This window comes from Urocitellus parryii, chromosome 2 (assembly GCF_045843805.1).
Source record: "Urocitellus parryii isolate mUroPar1 chromosome 2, mUroPar1.hap1, whole genome shotgun sequence".
Classification (NCBI taxonomy): domain Eukaryota; kingdom Metazoa; phylum Chordata; class Mammalia; order Rodentia; family Sciuridae; genus Urocitellus; species Urocitellus parryii.
In genome coordinates this window covers 42,324,713-42,352,451 of record NC_135532.1, presented here as the reverse complement: position 1 = coordinate 42,352,451, position 27,739 = coordinate 42,324,713, and the positions used below count along the sequence as shown (strand labels likewise).

Below are 27,739 nucleotides of genomic sequence, written 5' to 3'. Positions count from 1 at the left end.
AGGTTGCTGAGATTTCCTGCTAACATTAGAAAATCAAGCTAGTCTTTAACCAGGGACTGTCATATAAATACATACTACCTAAGCTAGTTTTCACCTTCAAATAATAATATTCTCAAGTTTCTCCAGCCAGGGGAAGTATTTTTCTTTAAGCACTTGTTTCATAAAACCACAAGGGGGCGGGCACAGTTTACATTCAGGCTGGGACAAGCTACTTTAGAAAGCAGTGCATTCAGAGATAACTTGGTTTGTCTCAGTGGTCTGTCCTATGTGGTGAGAATTTGAGTCTCAAAAATCCAGTATTTTAAGTGCTACTGTTGACATTACTGACTTGCAACCATAACTATGAATCAGATCAACACATTTCTGCCCAACTTCTCTAAAAACAATGAGTACTGTTCAAAATTTCAGCAAGCTTTCTTTAATCACTTACTTGTATGCAACACAATAGAATTACAACCAAAATAAAAATAATTTAAAACCCCACTTACATTATTAATATTTACAAGCATTCCTTATATCTCTGATACCCTGGGATATTTAAAAGCCATGTGAAAGATATTCTTACCTAATGCTTACCATTTATTCAAGAATAAAAAACAAATGCAAAAAGTTTGCCAACAGGGCAATAAGAGACATCTATGCTAAATAGGCATAGAAGGGGACTCCATATTGAAAGAAAAGCAAGACATTCCTCTAAAGAGATGAGAGGAAAAATATCCCCCAACATGGCAGGACTTCTGCTGGGCTAAGAGCAGTGACTAGGAAAAAAAAAAACAAAACCTAATCAATAAATGGGCCAAGGAGCTGAACAGACACTTCTCAGAAGACATATAATCGATCAACAAATATATGAAAAAAAAAAGTTCAACATCTCTAGTAATTAGAGAAATGTAAATCAAAACTACTGTAAGATTTCATCTCACTCTAGTCAGAATGGTAGTTATTAAGAATACAAGTAACAATAAGTGTTGGCAAGGATGTAGGGGGAAAAGGCACACTTATACATTGCTAGTGGGACTGCAAATTGGTACAACCAATCTGGAAAGCAGTATGGAGATTCCTTAGAAAACTTGGAATGGAACCACCATTTGACCCAGCTATCCCACTCCTCAGTTTATACCCAAAGGACTTAAAAATAGCATTCTACAGTGACACAGGCACATCAATGTTTATAGCAGCACAATTCACAATAGCTAAATTGTGGAACCAACCTCGATGTCCTTCAACAGATGAATGGATAAAGAAACTATGATATATATATATATATATATATATATATCTCCCCAATGGAATATTACTCAGCATTAAAAGGGAATAAAATCATGGCATTTGCAGGTAAATGGACGGAGTTGGAGAATATCATGCTAAGTGAAGCAAGCCAACCTGAAAAAACCAAATGTTTTCTCTGATAACTGGATGCTGATCCATACTGGGGGTGGGGGAGAGCAGAGGAGGAATGGAGGAACTCTGAATAGATCAAAGGGAAGGGAGGAGAAGGGAGGGGGCCCATGGGTAGGAAAGATGGTAGAATGAGATGGACATCATTACCCTAGGTACATGTAAGAAGACACAAATGGTATTACTCTATGTACAAGCAGAAATGAAAATGTGTGCTCCATTAGTGTACTATGAACTGAAATGCATTCTGCTGTCATGTATAACAAATTAGAACAAATAAATAAATTTTTAAAAAAAAGATTTTCTAGAAGCATTAGCAAAATTAAGAGGTCAAGGGCTAGGGATGTAGCTCAGCTGGAAGAATAGTTTCCTAGCATGACCAAGGCCCAGGGTTTGATCCCCAGCATGGGAAAAAGAAGAAAAAGAAAACTGAGAGGTTAAAAAGTCTAAAAACCTGTATGAAATATGATAAATAGCAAGTTTGGCTGAGACCTAAATTTCTCTAAGTAATAATGTGACAGTAATCAAAAAAGATAAACTAGCTCACATTAGAATCCTGAGTGCCAGTTTTAAGGAGCTTTGATTTGTTATTTTCACCTTGCTAAGATAAAATCAGTTTAACAGAAATTTTAAGTTTATATTACACAGTCTCCTGTATAACTAAGAAACATACATATACTGAACATTTAATTTTCAACCACAAAAGAACTAATACAAAAAAAAAAATAAAACTTCTCATCGTCAAGTTTAGTTCCTTAAGTCAGATAACACTGCTGGGCATTCACTTGCAGAGTATATTTCAATTGTGTGGTTCTCTGGAACAAGACATAGAATGTCTTTACATTGAACCAGGGTCAAGACTGCCAGGTGAGATAAAGAACAATGGATGATGTTATTTAAGGGCACTGAGGTACTGACAAGAGTGGCTTAAGTGCGCTATGTTGGGTAAGACAGTGAAGAGAGAAAGGGAGTGTAAGAAAGAAGGTAAAAAACAAGGGATGGGAAGACTCAACTAATCCAAACCCACACAGGGGGTAACAGTAATAGGTGGGTGGACATGTGGGAAGGGACGATCAAAAAGGAATATGTCTGGGGGCTGGAGCTGGGGCTCAGTGGCAGAGCACTTGCCTTACACATGTGAGGCACTGGGTTCGATCCTCAGCACCACACAAAAATAAATGAATAAAACAAAGACGCTGTTCATCTACAACTACAAAAAAAATTTTTTAAAAAGAAATAGAAAAAAAAAAGGAGTATGTCTAACGTCCAACTTGAAAATTCAGTGGCCATGATGGTAAGTGGCTGAAACCGCATGGAGGTGAAGAATACTGGAAATCTGAAGGTTAAAAGGTAGTGAATGAGTACCTTTGCAGCATCTATCATGCCAAGAGCAGGTGGCAAAGACAACTTCTCTTGTTAAGAATTACTGGGGGTGGATGTTAGAATTGAAGAGAGAACTACGAACAGATGGCAGAAAGCTCACAGAAGGGCCATGGAATAATCATCTGGAGATCCCCATCAACATAGGTTCAACATATGTCACAAAATCTACTGTCACTTTTTGTTCTTGTTTTATGTGAGCTTTCATTAGCAATCTCAGTTGCTAATCCAATCTTTCTATTGAAATTCTCTCCTCCACTGTTCCATGATAGGAAGTCCTATTTCTTATGCCTGTCTGGCTCCCACTCAACAGATGTATTTGGTCTCTATTAGACCTTTAAATGTTGGAAAGGGTCAAGATTCTCTGTTAGGCTACCCTCTCTTTTCATTTCTCTCTGCCTCCCTCTCCCGCCTCGGGATCTATTCCACATTCACAGCTCCATAATTCAAAAAAAATCTCTGACCCAGGCCTGCCAAGTATCAATGCTTACTCAACATCTTCAAGCAGCTAAAATAACAATGAGATCAAAGTATACAAAATCAACCCTGACTCCTTCCAGGGTTCTCTATCTCAGCTACCATCTTTCATTGAAGTGCTCAGACCAGAAACTTGGAAGTCCCCTCAAAACCTCTCTCCTTCTCAACCTCATAACCATTTAATCACCAAGTACTGTCTATTTTCACTTCCCAAATGTTCTGCATACACCAGTTCTCTCCATCCCTGCATCAGACACCTTTTTAAAGCTCTATAATTTCTTATCTATACTTTCAGCTCCTTGAACATGCCAATCACTGGCCACTACTCCCTGCCTACTCCTTATCTTTTCATAGTCCTGAGTTCAGAGCAACCTTTTTTAGTCATGAAAAACCCTAAACTTCCAGACTACATGAGGTCCTCTTCCTCTTCCATGCTGAAAGGGAAGAAAAGTAGAGGACTGTAGGAGAGGGCAATAGCTACATAGTAGAAGAATCATTGAAGTTGCTTACCATTAATTTAATAGTGGTTCCATGTTTCCCATTTATGTAAAAATTTAATTTATACAACCACTAGAACTAAAAGAACCAAAGTTGGCAAATCTAAAGATCATTTCTGACCTTCCTTATTGCCTTAAGTAAACTTAAAACATGACTCAATATGAATTTAATATAACTTCATTTACTTTATAATCATTGCTGACTAGTAACCATTTCATTTCCCTCAAAAGAATTAAACATTTATAAAAGGGAAAGCACCACTTAAATGTATTGTCCTCCAATTGATCAAAGTCAGAGATAAGTATCAAAGGGAAAAACAAAAAATCTTAGTGTCTTAATTGGCCACTTCCACCCAACTAGAGGATACAATCTTCAACACCATCATTGTCAGCTGGTTTCCCTCAGAATTACCTCTAAAGTCTTAAAAGGCAATAACTAACTTTTTCACAGAATCTAATGCTTACAATTGACCTTGGTCAAAAACCGCAAAATCTTTGTTCTTTCAAATACAGAATATTTACCTCAAATTTCAAGCTAAACTACTGTCAAGAAGTTACTCAAGGATCTCATATTTTCCATTAAGAAAATTCAAAGGTTGCTGAGATTTCTTGCTAACATTGGAAAATCAAACTAGAAACCAGCTGATAACATCTGGCACATCACTACCTGCAAGAATGGATTTCTAAGTTGAACAAAGGACAAATGAAAATTTCTAAGTTGAACAAAGGACAAATGCAACCTGCTAGTCCAAAGAGTATTAAGTATCTTTCTTGAACTTTAAAAATAACTTCTCTCTTTTTCATCTTAGGCTTTCATTTTTTAATTCCAGGAAAATAGCATTTGACTTTAAAAGTACACTGATCATTAAAATAGTTGAGCCTTAGTCTTCTGCTTCAGGATGAAGTATCTGAAAAGATAGTAAAACAGAGCCCTAGTGGGATTTTTCATAAATATATTCTAGCTAGACATCAACTAAATTTTCTTACCTTATAAATCTAAAACCACAAGCCATAATGAAAGGCTCAAATTTCTTAAACTTTAATTACAGAAATGAATTCCTGGTCTTTTTATAGATAGCAAATGTGTCTTATTCATTGCTATATCCCCTTTGCCTAGCACATAGCAACCATTCAACAATTCTCTATTGAGTAATCAAAAGAATAAACATAGCAAAGTATTACACACTTTAAAAATAAAAGCACACACCCATTAATGCCTCAGTCACTGAATATCTAATAGTGGCTTATAGTAGCTCCCTCTCAAAGAATATAGTCCAATTATGAAATATTTGTTATCTAAATAGAATTCTTATTAAGTCTCCCGAAGAAAACTACATTCAGTAATAATCTCATATAATACTAGCTTATAGTCCCGCTCCCTAGCGCTAACATTACAAAGGAATTCAATGAATTTAACTACACTTATAAAAAATACATGCCTATCTTAAAATCAAGTAACAATATTTTTTAAAATAATTTTTTAAAATATTTTCTTTTTAGTTGTAGACAGACACAATACCTTCATTTTATTTTTTTATGTGGTGCTGAGGATTGAACCCAGTGCCTCACACATGCAAGGCAAGCACTATACCACTGAGCCACAACCCCAGCCCCAAGTGGCAATATTCTTAAAGTTACTATGTACCAACTCTGAAGGACTAGTCATTTTCAGCTGAATATTTGCAATGTTAAAAAAAAAAATTTCCTTTTACAAGTTATTAAGATCAGACTGGACATTATTTTGAAGTACCCAGCCTTGCCACAGTATAAGAAGTTTATTTCTCTAGTTCTGAACTCTTTATACTCACTTTCTTCTTTCTTCCCTCCATCTTGCAATCTCCTCTGGCGTGTCTAACTTGATCTTCTTCATACCAGGAGCATGCATCTAGGGGCAAAAAGCCTGCTGAACACCAGGAAGCATATTGTGTGCTTTTGATTGACTGGAAAACTTTGTATCAAACATTAAATTTATAAGCAGAAATTATTTTAAAACTAAGTTAAGCAGGTTTTATCCATCCTTATTATGACTTTTGCTTTAAGGAAAAAGGAATAATTTCTCATATATTTAAATTAATGTTATTGATGGGGAACAAAAGGAGTAACATAACTGTAGTTATAAAGCCAATTTTTCTTTTTTTCATATATAAACACACACTCCAAATTTCTATCAAAAATATAAATAAAAGGCCATTTTGCTACATAAATTTCTGAACAACCAAGGAAAGCCAACTTTCTTTCTTTTTTTTTTTTTTAAACTTTTTAAAACATTTTAGATAAAATTTTTCAAACAATACTAAAGATCCAAAGCATCTTTACAGGATGGGGAGCTATATAACCTATTTTCTCAATTGATTTTAAATATCCAAGTAAATAATTTACCAACCAATATTGAGGATGGCATCTGAAGAAATGAGTAGACATAAAAATTTTAGGAGCTGGGATTGTGGCTCAGTGGTAGAGCACTTGCCTAGTATGAGGCACTGGGTCTGACTCTCAGCCCCACATAAAAATAAATGAATAAAATAAAGGTCCATCAACAACCAAAAATTTTTTTAAAAAATTAAGTAGCAAGTTATAAAACCAGTACAGAATTTAGAGTCAAAAAAACTCAAGTGCAAGATTCTTAGGAAAATTATATTTTTAATCTGTTAGAATTAGGCCTATATTTACCTATTCACACAGTTGTTTGTGAGGATAAAATTGAGTAAGAGATGTAAAACTCATATTACTTCTTATTAGACCAAGTGAATAAAAAGCCATGAAAGAACAGATTAATAAAACAAGAGGAGCATGCAGCCAAAAAAAGAAAAAGTTTTAAAAAACACAAAGACTTACATGTTTCCAGTGAAACTGGACAATCTTCTCATGTGCAGTAAAAGAGCAATCTACTTCAGGACACTGTAACAGTTGTTTAAAAAGACTATTTAATGTTTTCACACTAAGTTTACCCTTTTACATATACAGAGATGTATTCTGGTCTTGTTATATAATTATCCATCTATACAGCCATATTACTTTGTTCTTATGTCAACAGCAAAACAGAGATCACTCCAAAAGTGATCTGTATTTAAAAAGAAAAGATGGTAAGGCACGGTGGCACATGCCTGTAATCCCAGAAAATCAGGAAGCTGAGGCAGGAGGATCACAAGTTGGAGGCCAGTCTGGGCAACTTAGCAAGACCTCGTCTCAAAATTAAAAATAGCTCAGTAGTACAGCAATTCCTGGGCTAAATCCCTAGTAGCTTAAAGTAGAGCACCCCTGGGTAAAATCGAAAGGAAGGAAGGAAGGAAGGAAGAAAAGAAGAAAGGAGAGGAAGAGAGAAAGAAAAGAGAAAAAAAGAGAAAGAAATAACATTTTCAAAGTATATAGCACAGTATATTTCATTTACTTCATTTAGGTAAAAAACTTGACATCAGCAATGCTATAAAATGTGCTAAAGTTGAAGAATATTTCTATAAATGAAGAGAGAACTTTTTCAAACTAAGAACTTTCTCTTTTTTTTAACTTTTAAAAACATTCTAGATAAAATTTTTCAAAAAATACTTAAGATCCACAGCATCTTTACAAGGTGGTGAGCTAAGGCAAATTATAGTGTGGTTAAATAGTCAAGGGATCCTTAACCTTGACCTTGAGCCTTAACCTCTTTAACGAAAAAGAATTTACAAAGATGCACAGGACAATGAGAGGGAAGGACCTAACTTTTAACAAGCAGTGGAGGTGCTCATGTTCAAAGAGCTGCCACCTCTCCCTTCTATGCTGGTATCTTACTATCCCTGAAGCAGAGGGCATCCCTCTCTCAAACCACAAACTCCAATGCCACTGTCTCTATTCATCAAGTCATCAAAGAACATTTCTACAACAACTACGAACTTTTAAGAAACACACACTCCGAATTTTCTGTCAAAAATATATATAAAAGGCCATTTTGCTACATAAATTTCAGAATAACCAAGGAAACCCACTTTTGTATGTTCAGACATGTGTTTGTCATGCTTTTCTTGATCTTTAAAACCACGATCACAGGTATCACAAAATAAGTGAAAAACTTGTTCCTTTCTTCTCTGTAAACAAAAAAAGAAGAGAGATTAGGCTTTTGGGGGGAAATCTCAAGTCAATAATACAAATGTAACTATCTGCCTAGTAACACATACTTGTGTGATATAACTAAATGTAAATCTAACTAGATTTAATCTAATGTTGTAAACTATGAGTCAATTTTGAATTGGCAATCTAATTAAGACTCAGTACAGAAGATGTCAAAGGATCTAAAAATAAATATTTAAGGCAAACTTACATTTCATCTTTTAGGTAAAGCACTATTTCATGAATTTTTTAAAAAATCACAGAAGGGGGACAAAGAATCATTTCGGTAAGGATTAGTTGTTTCTGAGTCACAATTTGCTATTTTCATGCTCAAACATAACAAAAAGCTTATTATAATGATAGAATACATAGAAATAGAACTCCAATTCTTTAATGCTAGGATTATGTTAATAAATATATGCACTTGCACAATATTTTGTAAACATAAGCCACAAAGTTTTCATGTCAGGTGAAGGACACTAATTTCATGTTGTAGACGGATCCAACTTATTCTAAACTAATAGCATTGTTTATAGATTTTAAATTTAAAAGATCTGATCTGTAAACTATAGAATAAAGGAAGTTATCTTAATACAGCATTATGCTTCTGAAGTATAAGCATATAATTATTGTGTGGTTAAACTGTTGCTCATTTTTAAAAATAAGACATTTTCATAAAATGATAGATGCCCACTTTTGAAAAAACTGAAATATTAAAATGAATAAACAATAAATAACATTTATAGCACAAAAATCCTGTCTGAGTTTCAGATATTACTTTATGCATACAGGATAACTAAATATAAACGGTTTTAAGTTATAAATATTAAATTAACCCAATTTTAATGCAAGAAAAAGAAACAGAAGCTACTACTTTTTTACTATAGACACCCATTCCTAAAAGGCATTTCTCTGTTAAAAAAAGATTATGAAAAAACAAAAGGTTTGTGTCGTTATAGTGTTTTTAAATACGTGCTTATAAGAAAAAAATTGGACTTCTAGTCTCCCAAAATTCCATCCCTCATTTCTCAATCTGCTAGTAAGTTTTTAAATTATCAAATTCTAATAACATTTACAGTATTTGTAATAATAGTTCTCAATTATTTTTACTCCTAATATGGTATTGAAAAAGATTCAATGTTTTCTTTATCTATAATTTCTTCACTCATTTTTCAAAATAATTTTGCTTTAAGTCTTTACTTACAGCTAAGATACTTAAAAATCCTATTGCAGCAAAGCTCTACTATGTCAGTTATCAATGCAAAACATTGAAATAGATATGATAGAAAGAAAAGATAAAATAGTAACAGAAGAATCAAAGCATTATAGTCAAGAAATCTTAGAAATACCTTTTTTTTCTGTTTTTTGCCAGGAGAGAAGTTAACATTAGTGAATTTTGCATCATATTTTGGTGGAAAATAAGAATGATTAACTGAAAAACAAAAACAGATCCATTAATGTTTGCAACTGCTCAATTATTTACAATTTAATTTACATCACAGATACTTGAGTAAAAACACTGGTAAACTACCCATTATAAGAAGAATAGCAGTTCTAACAAATTAGCAAAGACTATGATTAGTTAATGATTTTTTCAAATGAAGAAATACTGGTGAGATTACATGTCCGTACATGTGTTAGGTACCTAGTACAGGAACGAACACTCTAAACCTGATGAAATTCTCTGAGTTATTTTAAATATTAGAAATGTAACCAGTGAGGGGTAGGGTTGTGTGAGGCACTGGGTCGATCCTCAGCACCACATAAAAAATAAATAAATAAAGGTTAAAAAATGCTTAAAAAAAAAAAAAGAAAGAAAGAAATGTAACTAGTGAAATCCCTAGTCCTAATCCTTCAGCATCAATTTCACACCAGGAAAACAAAAAGTTGTGAAATATGTCTCCTTTCAAATCCCACCCTTTCTACTCCCTTCCATTCTCATGACATGATTTAGAAACACCCTGATCTTCTGTCTATGTTACTGTGCCAGCTTTCTAGATTGTCTTCCAGTGCCTAACCCCTCTCTTCCAGCAGACCTTGCATTTTGATATTACAAAAATATTTCTCCAATCACATCAATCAGGGTCAAAAATATGCAAATAAGGGGAGATATAGCTCAGTGGTACAGCACTTGCCTACCATGCATAAGGCCTTCGGTTCTATTCTCAACACTACCCAAGATCCCAAAAAATCTGCAAATGGCTTCCTAAAGTGAGATTCCAGTTTATTTTCTCATCCCTCCCTTTCCCCATAATTTCCACATACTCTGCTTCAGTCACACCAGAACACTACAATCTCTAAAACTTGTTACACTAATACCTCTTTAACTCCACCTAAGAAGTTGCTCTTCCCAAATTCTACAGATCTCCTGAGGCTTCTAAAAACTTTTCCCAATTTTCTCTGCACTCTAAAAACTACCTTTTATAAGCCTCTATCATCCAACATATTGTGCTGTGATTTATACATATCAAATCTGACCTAGCAAATTCATATTCCTACATCCAGTACACAGTAAGCACTAATTGTTTGAATTCAACTTAATGTATACTGGGTTTTATAATGAATTGGATAATGATTTTAAGTGAACAATCTTTGTTTTACAAGCTCAATTCCTAGTTTTCTAAATCTGATTCATCCACTCTGCCCTATTTCAGTTAATAACCACTCCATCCTTCCAGTCATTTGGCAAAATTTCTCTCATACACCACATTCAGCAAATCATTTTGATTCTTCCTTTAAAATATATCTGGAGTCTGATTAGTTCTCATCTGATTATTTCTCACCCCCAGATCTCTACCTGATCCAAGTCCCCAATATCACTGGAACAACTGCAGTTAACTTTCTAACCATCTCCCTTTCAGTCAATTCCCATCAATAGGGTTCCCCTTAAAATACAAATCAGATCAGGACACTCTCCTGCACTATCCATCTCATAACAATAAAAGCCAAAGTCTCATCATCTACAAAGACCTACCAAGTCTGCCCTCAAGTTCTACCCTCATCCACAAGGACCTATGAAGTTTGCCCTCCTTCCCAATCTTCTACAATTGTACCCCAGGCTCAGTCTTCTCTAGCCACGGTGGTTTTCAATCAGATGAACAGCTTCTGCCTGAAAGCCTTCACCATTACCTTTCCTTCTGCCTCCATTCCTCCTCAGAAGTATGCATAGTTCTGATCTCTCACCTCCCAGAAATCTGCTCCAATGAATATCAATGAAATTTAAAATTACACCATTATTCTTCTTTATCTCTCTCAACAACACTCATTACCTTCTAATTCACAATTCTGTTTATTGTCTATCTTACTACACTAAGGAGATATTAAGCTCTACAAAGACAGGATTTTTTATTTCTTCACTGCTATATTCTCAGCTCCTCATATATAGGTGGAATTCAAGAAACAATAGCTAATGAATGAGCAGGCAGGGGAATCATTCCATTAGAACATATTTTGGGACATCAATTACCAGACTCCAAGAGTACAGGGCAGAGTGATAATGGGGAAAAAAGAAATGGGATAGGGAGGAAGAGAAAGCGGGATAAAGGGTGGTACCGCAAGGAACCACAGCCTACCTGGAGGATTGCAGGAGTTCTGCTGATGAGGGAAAGCACCAGGAGACTGTCCCCAGGACCAAGATGTCGAAGCCTGGAACTTCCAAGCAGGCTGACCGCTGAGCTGAGGCTGAGAATCAAGGGGGGACTGGGAGTCGAAGGGGGGCTGCGTCCCGGGCAGAATCTGGGCATCAAAGGGGGGTGGCGCCCCAGAGAGAGGCTGGACCTTCATCCGGGGCTGAGCCTCAAATGAATGCTCTGATCTGGTCGCGGGCTGCAACGGAGGCGGCATTGGTGGCATCATTGCCCAGAACATCCAATTGTCCCGCGGAGGGGCGGCGTTGCTCATGGGCCCCAACCTGGGAGTCGGTTCGGGGGCTGGAAACCACCCCGGAGGGCTCATAAAATTACTAGCTGGCTCTGCCATGCTATCTTCTTCTAAGCTGGGAGCCCAGCATGCGTCTGTGTAACAGGCTTTACACATCACTTCCGTTACTGCGAATTTCACGGCTCAGCCAATCACAGGCTGTTACGTCATTGATCGGCGCCGGAAGACTTCCAGCCGCCGCGGAGCGTCCGGGGCTGCGTTTGGGGTAGATTTGAACCGCACTGATAGGGGTTGACGGGTGATCAGTGTCCGCCGTCGCGGATGGCCAGGGACCTGATAGGGCCGGCGCTGCCGCCTGGTTTCAAGGTCCGCGGGACAGCAGAGGACGAGGAGCGGGACCAGAGCCCGGGTAAGCGGCGGCAAGTCCCCTGCCCGCCAGGCCCATCGTTCCCTCTCTGGTCCGGCCCTGCTGTCTGAGAAAAGGTCTGGGGCACATGAAGGCTGAGGAGTGGGGAGCTTACTCTCTTTCCCAAGTCCTACGAGTGGGGAGAAGCCTGCTCAGAAACCGAGCTTTGGTCCGAACGACGATACATTCCCACTAGGTGCTCCTTGCCCGCGACGCTGTGCTAATTGATGAGTACACTGTTCAGGGGTTCAATTCCTCCTCGCTACTGTGTAAGGAAAGAACTTCCTGTGTTACAAGTGGGGACATCGACAAGTGAGGCCAAGATGCCCAGATCACTCAGCTCGTCAGTAGTGGAGCCCACATTAGAACGAAGCTGCTCCCCTAGCTTCTTCCCAGTAGCGCTTTGTGTCGTTCAAGACCTTGGCAGAAGATCCGATACCCACTAGCCCCAGACCTGCCTGCTTAGCCTCTCATTTTGTCATTCCATCGACTCACACAGCTCAGCACTCCCACTAGTCCGAGTTTCTGCACGCTTCCTCAACTCTGTGCTTTATTCGGGCCTCAGGTTGAACTTACTAGACCTCTCTGACAACCTCCTATCTGTCTTCAAGGCCCAATTTAAGTGTTACTTCAGCGAAATCTTTCCCAACTCTCCCAAGCATTTATCCTCAGGGATTTTCTTTGTTGAAAGTTGAAGAAAAAATGTAGGTAAATTCCACTGGATGAATGTTCTGCAATTTATTTATCCATTTTAATATTGATGGACTTTGAGTGGTTTCCATTTTTTGCCTGAACAAAAAGTTGTGCTGTGCATTGTAATACATGTCTTATGGAAGATTCTTGTAGCTTCAAAGTACCAAACTTCTCATCATGTATGAGAATTCTAGTTATCTTGTGTTCTCCGTAATACTTAGTTTTCTGTCTTTTTAATCTGATGTTTTTTAGCTAGAATCTCGTGGTTGTTTTAATTAACAATCTTTTCTTGGGAGTGGGGGTTGTTGGTTGACCGTTTGGACATGTGTACAAGTCATTTGCTCATTTTTCCATTGAGATTTATAGAGTTCTTTATATAGTCTAGATATGTCACTTTTCGGATATATGCATTAGAGTGGATAGAAATAGCCTCTCTGATTCTATAGTTTTATTTTAACTCATCGGTATGTTTTGATGAACAGAAATTTTTAGCATTCTGATTTGTAATTTTTATATTCTGTTCAAGAAATCTTTGCCTACTCTAAGGTTATAAAGCTATTCTATGTGTTCTTATAAAAGCATTGTTGTTTCAGCTCCCATGTTTACTTTAACAATCCATTTGTAATTGATATTTGCTTGTAGTATAAGGTAGGGATGAAGTTTTTTCCTCCTCTGGATCGCCAGTTGGCCTGGCCCATATTGAACTAACTATTCCTTCTCTGCTGTACTACAATGTCATCACCTTCCTGAGGGTGACCAATATATGTGAATATAAGTTTTATTTTTTTTCATATTCTAGCAAAATATATATAATCTGAGGTATATCATATTAACCATTTTTAAGTACTCAGTGGCATTAGGTATATTTACATTGTTGTGTAACCATCACCATCATTCATCTCTAGAACTTTTTTATTTTGCAATACTGAAACTGTATCATTAAACAAAATTCCCCATTCCTCCCTCCCCCAATCCATGGTAATCATCATTCTACTTTCTTTTTTGCTTTTATGAAATTGACTGTTATAAGTGTCTCATAAGTGGAACCAAACAGTGGTATTTGTTACTATTGTTATTGTTGTTTTGTAACTGTCTTATTTCACTTACCAAAACGTCTTCATGTTTCATCCATTTACCACACAACAGAATTTCCTTCAAGTGGAGATTCTTGAACCCAGTATGATATCTGCCCTGTGTTCCTCACGCTCAGGCTAACTAAGAAAAAAATCACTGATGAGGGAGACCAGTTCAGAGGAGGAAGGAGATCATAGATCTGTGATGGAATGAGTAAACATCATTCAAATATATGTTCTGGAAATAGACTGCTTAGAAATGTCCCCTGAAATCATGTCATGTTAAAAACAGTGAGGTACAAACGTTTTCTTAAAACCAATCCACATGCTTCAAATGTTCCTCTGCAAACCTTTGGCCATTTTGACACTAACTTTAGTTCCTGATCTATAGTGACTTTTACCTCCATTAATTGAAGCTGCATTTATAGTCACACTCTGGACCCTATCCTACCTCCAGAAACTTAAATTCAGATCTCATTCTCAGCAGAAACACCTTATTAACCCTCATCCTCACTCATTTACTCCTATCCCATTTGTCTTTTATCTTTGTTTTTACCTCATTGAGGTGTCCAGTCTCAATGTGTCTAGATTCTCTCTTCAATTATTTTTGTCCCTGATCCACCTAGACTCTAGGGCCCATCCACTTTTGCTGGTGCTTTCTATTTCCTTATTTCATCAAGTATTCTGTTAAACCCATCCAGCAGAAAAGAAACCTAGCCCTGGATCATTACAAAGGTTTATCTCAGTAAGCCTATGTCTAGGCTGCCAAATGCTGCTAAGAGAAATCTCAAACTTCCATAGAATAATGATACTAAAAATTATAGTCTCTTCCCTAACTGTTTCCTTAATTCTGCCCAGGAATCCTCACAGGTTTCACTTAGGTTTCTTCCCCTCATTAGCATCCCTGGCACACACTCACAAGTGTGTGTGTGTGTGTGTGTGTGTGTGTGTTTCTGATGATTGAACCCAAGGCCTTGCACATGCTGAGCAAGAATTCTACCACTGAGCCACATTGCCAGCCTGTAACTGTGGCTTTTTAATACCTTCTTTTTCTTTCTTAAACTTTGTATCTCTCTTTGTACTTCAAAGTGGATGCCATCATAATAGAACTTCCCAGAAGTTGGTTACAATAACTAAAAATGTTCTTGAATCTATTCTTGTCTTCCTTTCGTAACAGTGGAAGAGGTGTCCTGTGCCCTTCCAACACAAATTCTACATTTTACTCTGGATTCCTTCTTTTTCCTCAGGGCTTCACACCCTTAACATTTAACCACATGTTCAAATCTTTCCCATCTTTTAAGAAAATTCTACTTCATACCTCCCACTAGCTGCTCTTCTCTTACTGTCTCTGGATCCTCCATTTTATCCTAACCCCACTGCATCCTGGCCTCTGCTCTTGCCAAGCCACTGAGACTACCCTCACCAATTTCTCTGTGGAAATAAATATCATTTTATTGCTAAATTCAAGGCTTCTTTTCATTCCTGATCTTGCTTGAGCTCACAGTAGCATGTAACCCCACTGATCCTTCCTTCTCTCCTCTCTTGGTCTCAGCCATCCCAAACACCTTTCTGTTCTCTGTGAGCTTGGCTTCTTTGCTTTTACTCGTTAGCAGATAACATTTCCTTCTGATCAAATGACTTTTTTTTCAATCCTCACCTGCTTTACCCAGCTAACTCTCTTATATTTTAGGCTCCAGTCAACCATCACTTTTTCTAGGAAACATTCTCTGGACATTTCTACCTATGGCCTGTGAAAGACTAGGTTGGGTGCTCCTTCCATAGCTTAATCGTGTTATGGGGTAAGCGTTTTTCATGAAAGGACCAGATAATAAATATTTTAGGCTTTGCAGATTAACATATATATAACAAGAGAAAACAATTTCTTTTTCAGTACTGAGGATTGAATGCAGGTGTACTTTCCCACTAAGCTATATTCCCAACCCTTTATGTGTTTTATTTTGCTAAGTTGCCAGGCTGGTCTCAGACTTGGAATCTTGTGTCGATCTTCCAAGTAGGTGCAATTATAGGCATGTGCCACTGTACCCAGCTCAAATGTCTGCAAATTTTTGTTGCAATTCAAAACATAACATGATGAAGTACATGTTTTTTTTTTTTTTTACAAGTCTACTAATGAGAAGAATGGCATTACCTTGGGGGGGGGTAATAACATTTCATTTAATTGGGATTCAGGGTTGATGTCCCCAAACATCAAAATCAATTGCAAAACAAACAATTGCAGATATTCATCTGTTAATGTTAATGCTGACTGTAATGAGATTTTATATATTATACTGAGTCCGTTTTTTGTATGCATAATTCTGTGTGATGGATGTTGCAAGGAAAATACAATGAAACCTAAGCATGACCCCGTTCTCATGGAACTTGTAATGATGTAAAATTACCATTGCAGAGGGAGAGCTTCTTTTTTTGGTGGTACTGGGGATTGAACCCAGGGCCTTGCACATACGAGGCAAGCCCTCTACCAACTGAGCTATATCCCCAGCCTGAAGAGGAGCTTCTTAATCATAAGAGTCACAGATTTAGGAAAGATATGAAAAAGTTCATTACATGTGCCTAAGATCATTTTTGAGATAAATTATATAGTTCAGAAGACAGAAACTTATAAAAAAAATAAAGCCAGGAATGTCCTTAATTTTATTAGGAAGTCAATAATGTAGATTCATTTGCACTTTCAATATTCTTTTTCTTTATTTTACCATCTCTTAGTATTTTGTTATTTCCTTATATAATACTTATTTCTCTTGATTCAGCTCAAATAGAAATTAATGATTTGGTGCATGTTTGTAATCCCAGAAACTCGGGGAGAGGCTAAGGGAGGAGGATCACATGTTTGAGGCCAGCTTCAGCAACTTAGCAAGACTCTGTCTCAAAATATAAAATAAAAAGGGCTGGGGATGTAGTTCCGTGGTAGAGCAGCCCTGGGTTCAATCTCTATTGCCAACAGAATAAAATAGATATTGATGATTTTATGTACTGAATGTCACTTATTTGCATCATCATTTTAAAAGATAAGGACATGTGTTCTTGGATGAGTTTTATCTTTATCTGCTTATTCTGGGTGTTTGTTTGTTTGTTTGTTTGTTTTGAGACAGGTCTCGCTAAATTGCTTAGGGCCTTGCTAAATTGCTGAGGCTGGCTTCGAACTTGCAATCTTCCTGCCTCAGCCTCCCAAGTCACTAGGATTATTCTTCTTTTTAAATTTATATCCTACTTTTAAAACTCAAGGCAAATTTATCTGTTAGTTATAATACCAAGGACAGCACATATTTAGACCATATTAAGCTCTTTAATTACTTGAATTGTATAAAAGAATAATAAAATTTCTTTTTGATACAAACCAATCTAAAACTCTCCAGTAGTGTCCACTTGATAGTTACATTGATAGCACCCACATATAAGAAAAGGAAGAAATAAAAGAGAAAAAAATCCCTCTTTAATATTTAAAACCAAGAACAGGATGAAAAGAACTAATCACTATGAGAGCAAAACACAGTTCCCCAATCTCCTAGCAGGATAGATTATTCATTGAGGTCAGAGGTCAGATATAATCACATTTATAGTTGGGGGACATTTGCATACTGAGGCATTAAGTATTCTTCAATAAACAGAAGACATAGGTATGAATGTGATTCTTAAGTTTTAATGTTTTCCTATTTTTGCTGCTTTACTATAAGGCAATGCAATAGTGGAAGTTTAACATTTATTTTCTAAAACTCTTTCCTTTAAAGATACAAATACTGAAAGTACATCAAAATTTTTTATACTTAATTTTGAATTTTTAAGTCGGCTTATTGAGTATAAGCACTTGTTCTATATGTCTTCAAAGTTTTTGCTTTAACCTCTAAAAACAGGTTTTTTTTTCCATTTCAAATCATAAGTATTCTGGGTAAGAGGAATCACTCATCTGCCTGTGACCTTTTAGGAAAGCTGTTTTGTTGAAGTGCTGTACCTATACTTAACCTAAATTTGAGTGGACTATGCTTTACTGTATATAAATGATGAATTCAGTTTCGGAAGTTAAACTTTTTATTTGCAATTTCAAAAAAAAATCACTTGTTCTATAGTAATACTCCAGAACAGATAGGGAAAAAAAAATTAGAAGTAGGTCAGTGATCCCAAAACTAGCCTTAATTTCTCCCCTGAGGTTTACACTAGTATGCTCAAGTACTGCCTGTGAAAAACAAACCTTGACTCTTCCCACTAAATCTCTTCTCTTAGTCTAGAAGTCTCCCGACATGAGAGAATACCATTTCCATCCAGTTATAAGACTTATACTCTTTTTTGATTTTTTTCCCCTTCACTTCTCACATCTACATGATTAGCAAATCCTCTTTGTTCTTCCTCCAAAGTATGTTGCAGATAAAACCATTTCTTAACTTTCTAATATATATTTCCTACTCTTAATATCTCATCTGTTGTCTAAAAGCAGCTTTTAAAAAAATTTTCAGTTAATTCAGGTCTCTTCTGACTGAAAACCTCCTTATAACTGCCTGTTGTAATTAAAATCCAAACTCCTTTTCATAGCCTATACTCACATTTATTAAGCACTTATTACTCCAGATACTTTGCATATATTAACTGATGTTGTCTTCACAACTATCCTGGAAAGTTGAAACTATTGCTAACCTCATTTTTACAAAGCAAGACTGTAACACAGGAAGGTTAAGTAACTTCTCCAAGTCACACAGCTAATAAGTGACTGGGCTGTAATTCAGGGTCAATGAATCTAACTCCAAAGCACAGAATCTTGCCCCTTTATGCCATCTAGCTTTATCTTGTCATTTTACTTACTTTGCTTTAGCCATGCTGGCCTTTTTGTTCCTTGAGTGTATAAAGCCTGTTCTCTCCATAGGATTCCCCATGCCCCCACAGTCTCTTTTATCTAAAATGCTGATTTATTGATTTACATATACTAGGGATTGAACCCAAGGGTATTTTACCACTGAACTGCATACCCAGTTCTTTTATTTATTTATTTTTATTTTGAGACAGAGTATCACTTAGTTGCTGAAGCTGGCCTCAAACTTGCATTCCTCCTGCCTTAGCCTCCTGAGTCTTTGGAATTATAGGCATACACACTGTATGTGGCTAGAATCTTATTCTTTTAGATCATTGCATGGCCAGTCAGCTCATCATTTAATTTCATCTAAAGGCCTTCTCAGAGAGGTGTTCCTGACTACTTAGAAACCTCTCACATGGCAGGTGTGGTGGCAAATACCTGTAATCTCAGCTACTCAGGCGGCTAAGTCAGGAGGATCAAAATTCAAGGCTAGTCCGGGCAACTTGGCAAGAACCTATCTCAAAAATAAAAATTTAAAAAATTACTCTCTCACATATTTTCCTATTTTGTAGCAGCACTTCAACTATCTGGATTGATCTTCTTTCTTTTTATGTTTGCTTCTTTGGAAGTATTTGTTCAATAAATATTTGTTGGATGGGTGGTTGGATGTTGACTCTGTTGAATATTGGTCAGTTTAGTAGTCAAGGAAGCATAAGACTCATCCTCTTGTTTGAATAGGCTCTGAAATCACACTGGTGTGTCATATCCCAGCTCCACTGTTTAGTTGTGTGAAGTTGGGCAAGTTACGTATAATCTTTCTGTGCCTCAGTTCTTCATCTGTAAAATAGAAATAAGAATAATACCTCCCTAGTAAAATTGTTGTCAGAATTAAATAAATTAATGAATATAGACCTCTTTAAACAGTACCCAGAACATAAGAACTCAAGACATGTTATTTGTTGTTTAATGACTGTCATACTCAGAATGCTGTTTGGAAATTTATATTTTCAGGCCTTCTTTCAGGCCAATTGAATCATAATCTCTGAGAAAAGGGCTCAGGGTTTTGTTTTTTTTTTTTTTTTTTGGTTGCTTGGTTTTGGTTTTTTGGGGTTTTTTTTGGGGGGGGGTGGTAATGTTTTGACTAGTCTGATAAACATCCAGTTTGGGGAATTAGTACAGTATACTTTTGGCATCACCACTGAGGATTAGCATGGACAGTTGTGTCTATAATATCATGCATTGACACCAGGCAGTAATTTTTAATTTTGCTGAGCAAAGTGCTCTAACAAGTTGTCCTCAAAGACCCTTACTCTCTTCCTAGCATCTCTACCACAGTGTAGCCTCATTCTTTTTTCTTTCTCTACGATCAAGCAGTAAAAATGACAGTGACTAATTTTGTTTGTGCTTAAAAAAATCAGATTGAAAAGAAAACTGAGAAATATTGTGATGCCAGTAAAGATATTTTTTAAAGTTGTAGCTGTTAGAAATCAGAATGAATCATTTTTTATTTTCAATACATATGGTATGGAATGGCAAGTTTGTTGGTTGGTTAGCTCCATGACATAAATGTTGCTTACCATATGCTGTTGATAAAAAACATAATCAGAAGCCGTATTGGTAGGTATTCCAACCAATGCAAAAATTGCCAATTATCAGAGAAATATGTTATTTGTTATAAGTTTGGGTATTAAAGATTTTGTGACTTTCATAAAAGAAGTGGTATAAGATCTGATTTCAGCCTTCCTGGAGTTTTTGTCTTTCTGACAAACACAGGAGAGATTTAGATTCAAGTCCATAATACATGATAGGCAGCCAGTGCTGTGAATTTCAGAAAAGAAAGTGAAAAATATCAGCTAGGAGGCCTCAGTTAAATAGTCAAGGCTAGTCATGATACACACAACAAATCTTCTTTAGTTGCAGGACCAGCTCTGCCTCCTAATTATAAAAGCAGTAGTTCAGATTCGTCAGACAGTGACGAGGACAGTAGTTCTTTGTCTGAAGAAGGAAATCAAGAATCCGAAGAAGATGACACTGGTCCAACTGCAAGGTAAGTCACTTAAATTTAACAAACCAAGTTGCAGACCTAGCATAAGTTGACTGGAACATATAGCTAGTAAAGGGATATTTATATAGTGCAGGAAGAAATGATTTTATATGGCATTCCATCATAAACTAAACTTTTTATAAAGAAGTTTATTCTAGTAGTGTATAGGCTGTGGAGATATTTAAAATTTCAATAAAATTCTTATAAAAGAATTTTTTCTTAAAGTATATCGAAGTGACTAAATATACCAAATAAACCACAGAATTTCTTTTATTTAAAATTGTATATGCAATAGATATTTGTTTAAATAAATCAATGATTTTCTTCTAATCTACCCTCATTTACCCTGGATCCATGTAAATAAGAAGTTGTATCTTTGTTATTGGGTAACAAGGTATTTTGATGCATTTAAAAAATTATGAGACAGGACTGGGATTATGGCTCAGTGGTGGAGCACTTGTCTAGCATGTGTGAGGCACTGAGTTCGATTCTCAGCACTACATAAAAAATAAATAAAGGCATTGTGTCCATCTATAACTAATAAAAATATTTTTTTAAAAAATTATGAGACAAAAAGACCCTTAAGTGAGACTAAAAGCCAAATTCATATGCTTTTCACTAAGAAACATTTAGTGAAATCTTCTTCCATTTAGTGAAATCTTTAATACTACAGAAAATATAGAATACTGATATAGTACCTCTTTAAAATATGACCAATCTCTATTTTAAGCCAAAAAAAAATTCCAGGAAAAGATTAATTAAGAACTACTATATTGTTCATTTTTTATTATTTGGCAAGATTAATTTATTGATTTAGTGTTTACACAATTAGTTAAACTTAATACTTCCTTTAAAAATTAAAATTTTTCTTTATGAGAAATTTTTGACATATGCATTAAGATCTACTGCTGTGTTTTCAGAAAACAGAGGAGAAATCAGGACGACGATGATGATGATGGGTTTTTTGGACCAGCCCTTCCTCCTGGATTTAAAAAGCAGGATGATTCTCCTCCCAGGTAATAATGTTTAATATTTCAGGCTAGTCTCTTTTAATATTTCACTGTCTGTTAATTGATTAAAGAGTTTTCTGAAATTATTTTTAACATATTTTCATAACATTTGAAATGGGTCATTAATAGGAAAAAATAATTATTTCCAATAATAAACAAATATTCACATGTTTTTGACACTTATATGAATTATTTAAAAAATGTCCACATCTCTTATTTGATAGTCTCAAAAGTGTTTGGTGATAGACTGGATGGAATATTATCCCTTTTCCTGATTAAACAAATACAGTGGCACCCATAATAAGTGGTAGACCATGGGCTTGGATCCTGATGTTCTGACTTGTTATTCAATTATTTTCTTAGATATTTATTGATAGAAAAACAAACCCCTATATGTCAAATTAGACAATTTCTCTGAACATCAAATTTGTCTTATGTAAAATAGAACAATGACATACACCTTTCTAGATGTTACAATGGTTGAGATTTCCTACTCTCATGCATACAACATGTTTTTGTCTGTGTGTGTGTCTTACATGGTGACTAGCCCAGAGTAAGTATATAGAAAACATTGATTCCTGTTGTCTTCTCAGAACTGCAAAATTTTAAAGTATTGAACATAAAATTATATACTAAATTGTATATAATTCGTACCATAGATACCAGTTTGCAAGGCCAAGCAGAAAAGATAACCAGAGTTTATAATCACCATGTAGCAAGTCCTCTTTCCATGTACTCTATTTCTTTTAGCTATGACAAGGATAGGCAAATACCACCTTTTTTTTTTTAGTCCCAAAGCTAAGAATGACTTTCACATTTTTTAAAATGGATATATTTTTTAATATCTTTATTTTGTTTATTTATCTTTATGTGGTGCTGAGGATGGAACCCAGTGCCTCACATGTGCGAGGCAAGAGCTCTGCCACTGAGCCACAATCCCAGCCCCAGACTTTCACATTTTTTAATTACAAAAAAAGTCTCCTGTGGCCCTCCAACTTTAGAATTTACTGCCTAGCCAGGCATGGTGGCACATGCCTGTAATCCCAGTAGCTTGGGAGGCTAAGGCAGGAGGATCACAATTTCAAAGCCATCCTCAGCAATTTAGTGAGGTCCTAAGCAACTTAGCAAGACTCTATCTCAAAATAAAACATAAAAACAGCTGGGGATATGGCTCAGTGGTTAAGTACCCTGAGTTCAATCCCTGATACCATAAAATAAATAAATAAAATTTACTGCTTAGCCCTTCAGAGAAAATTTGCTGCCTCCTGAGATAAAGCATTTTTTAAAAACAAAAGCACGTTATACATGGATCATCTCTAATCTGAAAACCTGAAATTCAGAATGCTCCAAAATCTGAAACTTTTTGAGCACTGACGTTACACGACAAGTCTGATGGTTCAGTGTTTACTTTGTTTCATACACAAATCATTTAAAATATTGACATTGATGTAACTATCAGGCTATGTATGAGTTGGATTTGAAACATAAATGAATTTCATTTTTAGACTTGGGTCCCATCCCCAAGATATATCTATATCTATTTATGCAGATATTCCAAAATCTGAAAAAAATAAAGCCACATCATAAACAAAACAACATAAAATATTTCAAAATCTGAAATTGAAACACTTCTGGTCCAAAGCATTTTGGCTAAGGACTCAACCTATACTTAGATCTATAGCAGTTTCTTTTTTGAGAATTACATTTGGCAATAATAAGATCTATGTGTAAATAAATAGCTAGTAGCATAAATTAGAGTGAAAAACTCATACACAACTATAGCATGCCATGGTTATATTTACTGTATTCTAGGATTTTATAGACTACTACTTTTATTTCAACAAACCTCCTGAGGCCAGAAAATTGAACTATAATTGTAGGCATAGCTCTACTAAAAATTATACTCAGAAAAACCCATGCTGTACTTCCTTCTAGCTTATAAATAATAACTAATTGGATCCAGCAGTGCCAGACTTCCACGTCTTTCATCTGCAAAATTGTTATGCTTAAAAAGGTTTCATGAACCAAGACAGGAGGTTATTAAATGGTCAAATTCAGAACCCAGACTTTCTGGCTCTCGATACTGTTTCTTCCCTGCCAAGAAGTCTATCTGTGAGACTCTAATTGAGCACAGTGCAACCTGGGGGATTTAGCTTAGGACTTCGGTGCCATCTGTGTCAGTTACACTGGCACAGCAACAACTATGGAAAAAACATTGGTACAAAAGCAAGGGTGAAGAAACTGGTAAGTATTAACAGGAGAAAAGATGTATTTTTTCCATACATAAAATTAGGCTCTGATGGGAGGGGAGGGGAGGGGAAGGGGGGATAGGAAGGGTAGCAGAATAGAATAGACATTATGATTGCTGTATGTATATGGGTGATTCTATGATCAGTGTGATTCTGCAATCTGTACAATCAGAAAAATGAGAAATTATACCTCATTGATTCAAATGTATGAATTGCCAAGATCATTGTAATGTCATGTGTAGCTAATAAAAAAAAATAAAAATAAAAATAAATGCTAATATAGGAGAAAGAGAATGATGGCTTTTCCCTCTCAAGAATAAATCCAAGTAATAATAATCATAAATATTAGTATTTATGGTGCCAAATAGAGAAAATAAAGAGGGAAAAAAAACACAGAAAAAAATCAGTCTCAGAATTCAAGAAATTCTCTTTTTTAACTAATGTCAAAATGTTTCCTCAGAATATGACATTGGGGCAGCTCAAAAGAAAATGACCTTTGGCATCAAATAGGCCAGGGCTTAAACTCCAGCTCAACTATTTACTGGATGTGTTGATATTAGGTGTTAATTTTGCCCTAAGTGAAATGACTAGAAAGCAGGGCTTATACTGATGAGAGTTGTTTTAAGGAAACAGGTACACTGATTAAAATGTGCTTACAGCACTTTTTTCTTCTACGGATCACAATGAACTACTTATATTCTACATTTACACATTTTTACTGGATTATTAGGATGTTGTATAGATTTTTATATTGGCTTTTTTTTTTTTTTCGGATACTAGGAATTGAACCGAAGGTTGCTTTTTCAGTGAGCTATAGCCCCAGTCCTTTCTTAATTTTGAGATAGTTGCTAATTTATCAAGGACCCTGCCAAGTTGCTGGGGTCCTCACTAAATTGCTGAGACCCGCATCAAACCTATGATCCTCCTGCCTCAGCCTCAACTGAGATTACAGGCATCATGCACAGCTTATTGCCTTGGCATGCATACCATGAGTTACTGACATCTGTTGTATACACATGCTATATTTGTCTTTAGGAAAACTCAGTTTCTACTTTAATAGTTCTGGGTATAATTATAATATCCTTATGGTATTTTCCCATGGAAAGTGAATATCACAACTGAAAGAAAACCAAAGCACTAAATAAAAAATACCTTCATAAGTTTCAATACATCTAAGGCCTTTTTTAAAAAAATTATCATTTTTATTTAGTATAGTTTTTTTTAGGAGATAGGTACACACTAGTGTCACAAAGATTGAGAATTATTCGTTTATTTCTAATTGACTAACAAATAGAAATTTTAAAATGCCAAAAATAAGTTTTTTAAGACACCAAGTAGAAAAATATTAGGTAACACTGGTGAAAATAATATGGTGAATAAATTTTTATTTTCAATATTTGTTAGTATCTGGTTTTATTATTTTTGTGAGCTTTTATTCTGAAAACTACTTTAAAGTTAAGGAGAATGATAAATGTGTATTTTATTTTTCAGGCCTATAATAGGTCCTGCATTGCCACCTGGTTTCATTAAATCTGCACAGAAAAGTGACAAAGGCAGAGATGATCCAGGACAAATATCATCGAATTTCAATTCTGAGGTTTGAAAAGTTTCCATTTAAAGGAAAAGATGTAACAAAGTCAGAACTTTAGGGGTAACTGTGATCATTTGACTCAGATGTAATATAAGACTCAGTTATATTCAGATTAATTTAAAATTATAACATATGTACGTATAACCAAAAGCTGTTCAAAAACCTGAAATTCTGTTAAGAAAAACAGCAAGACTGACAGAGTATTATCTATTTATGCTACTTACTTTGAAGGGGGATTTTAAAGTATTAGAAAAATAGAACATGATGAAAGTTTAAGGAATCATTGTGACCTGAAGGAAAGAAAACAGGAGGATTTTAATAATAGTCTTTATCTTAAAATTAACTCTCTCCTTTTCAGTTCTGGTACATGTATAACAAAGACACTGGTAGTTAAGTAATTTCTTATGAAAAGAAGTCAAATGATTTTGGAGTAAAGTATGAAGGCTGTTTATCTCCTTGAAAATAGCTGAAATTTATATAGCACTCTCATTGTTAGTGTATTTTACCCATACGTGGGTATCTTATCTTTATCTTCTCCACAACTGCATAAAATGAACTTTATCCATTACCTTACAGATGTCAAAGACCAAAGAAATTGGGTAATTTACCTAAGTTTACATGATTTTTGCTTATCGAAGCCATGTCTTAAACCCAGTTCATATGACTTTAAATCACATCTTCAGTCTCTTATGCTTCAATACCTTCTTACAAATGAATTCAGGTCATCAAGAGACTCCAGTTCATCTCCACTGAGAATTTACCACTAAGGTTACTCAAAGTAAATACAGCCCAATAGTTAAGATCATGAACTTCAAGGTTACTTATTATTTCTACAAGTGTTTCTACAGCACTTGTCGTGCGTCAGGCATATAGTTACAAAAATGAATATGTCAACAAATTATGTTGTTCCTGCCTTCAGAAGACATCCAGAATCCAACCACATCTTTACCCACCATGGTCCAAGTGACTGCACATTTCATCTATTTGATTGGTTAGTGGGGAAAATGAAAGCAATATAAATGATCTCCTGATCCCACTAGTTTAAAACCTAAGAGGCAGAAACTGTCGGTCAGAGCTGAAGGAAAAGCATGTTGTTGTTACTCATTTTAATAAATCTCCTAGAAGAGAGACTGGAGTTGTAGCTCAGTGATAAATTGCTTGCCTCGCATGAGTAAGGCCCTGAGTTTGATCCTCAGCACCACATAAAAATAAATAAACAAAATAAAGGTTAGATTCTTAAAAAAAAAAAAAAAAATCTCCTGGAGGAAATAGACAACCTGTAAGCCCTAGCATGAACAGCATCTAACACAGACTCATACATGGAGACCATTTGTCAAGATGACTTAATAAGAACAGGTTGAATTCAATTACCATAATACTGTTTTATCTTTGAAGTGAGTAAGGTACTTTTAGAACTGAATTAATTCATTTGGGTCAGAATTTTGTAAATTATTGCATACTATTTCTTTTTCATGAAGACTGATATAGCTCCCAAGAATGCCCTGCTTACATACATCTTATTCCAAGGAACTTTTTATATACTGTGAATAAAATTAGCTTCTAATGTATCATCTCTGACCTAGTAGTAATAAGAATCAGAATACTTCGTTGAAAAGAAGTCTAAGGCTACATCTATATCTATCAGGTAGAGCTTCAATAGTTTAATGAGATCTACTGTGGACTGAGGAGGAGAGATGGAACAGTCCACGTGCCATGGATTTATCATCTCTGTACAGTGTATTTGAGGAAGGCAAGGAAAAGGTCCTTATTGTTTAGTAATAGGCCAGCAGTGCATTGTTTGCTTTTTTGTTTTATTATCTTTGAGCAATCCACTTCAGTCAAATTTAAGTATTTTAAAATTATTTCCAGTAACTTGTGGCTCTGCTATTGCATTAAAGGTAACATTTTATTTCCAAAGGAAACAGATAGCAGTGAGGATGAGAATATTGTTGGACCAATGCCTGCAAAAGAACCAGTTAACTATAGTGTAACAACAGAGTTTGAAAAAAGGGCCCAGAGAATGAAAGAAAAACTAACCAAAGGAGATGATGTAAGTTTTAAAGGTACTTTAATAAACTAAATAGAGGGCTGGGGATATAGCTCACTTAGTAGAGTGATTGTCTCGAATGCACAAGGCCCTGGGTTCAATCCCCAGCAC

General features: G+C 35.6%; 2 protein-coding genes across 2 annotated transcripts in view; one reads left to right on the top strand and one right to left on the bottom strand.

The window, feature by feature from the left end:
- Positions 1-11,841, bottom strand: part of Nufip1 (nuclear FMR1 interacting protein 1) — a 42,958-nt gene extending 31,117 nt beyond the window's left edge. The window contains exons 1-5 of the mRNA XM_026411959.2: positions 11,408-11,841; positions 9,185-9,267; positions 7,715-7,813; positions 6,588-6,650; positions 5,561-5,637 (exon numbers count right to left, since the gene is read on the bottom strand). Of these exons, the coding sequence (XP_026267744.1) occupies positions 5,561-5,637; positions 6,588-6,650; positions 7,715-7,813; positions 9,185-9,267; positions 11,408-11,813 (728 nt within the window). The 5' untranslated portion in view covers positions 11,814-11,841. The remainder of the gene's footprint in view (positions 1-5,560; positions 5,638-6,587; positions 6,651-7,714; positions 7,814-9,184; positions 9,268-11,407) is intronic.
- Positions 11,842-11,940: 99 nt separating this feature from the next.
- Gpalpp1 (GPALPP motifs containing 1) overlaps positions 11,941-27,739 on the top strand; it is a 28,863-nt gene continuing 13,064 nt past the window's right edge. Inside the window, exons 1-5 of the mRNA XM_026411962.2 lie at positions 11,941-12,123; positions 20,602-20,734; positions 21,652-21,747; positions 25,482-25,587; positions 27,500-27,631. Coding sequence (XP_026267747.2) covers positions 12,036-12,123; positions 20,602-20,734; positions 21,652-21,747; positions 25,482-25,587; positions 27,500-27,631 — 555 coding nt within the window. The 5' untranslated portion in view covers positions 11,941-12,035. The remainder of the gene's footprint in view (positions 12,124-20,601; positions 20,735-21,651; positions 21,748-25,481; positions 25,588-27,499; positions 27,632-27,739) is intronic.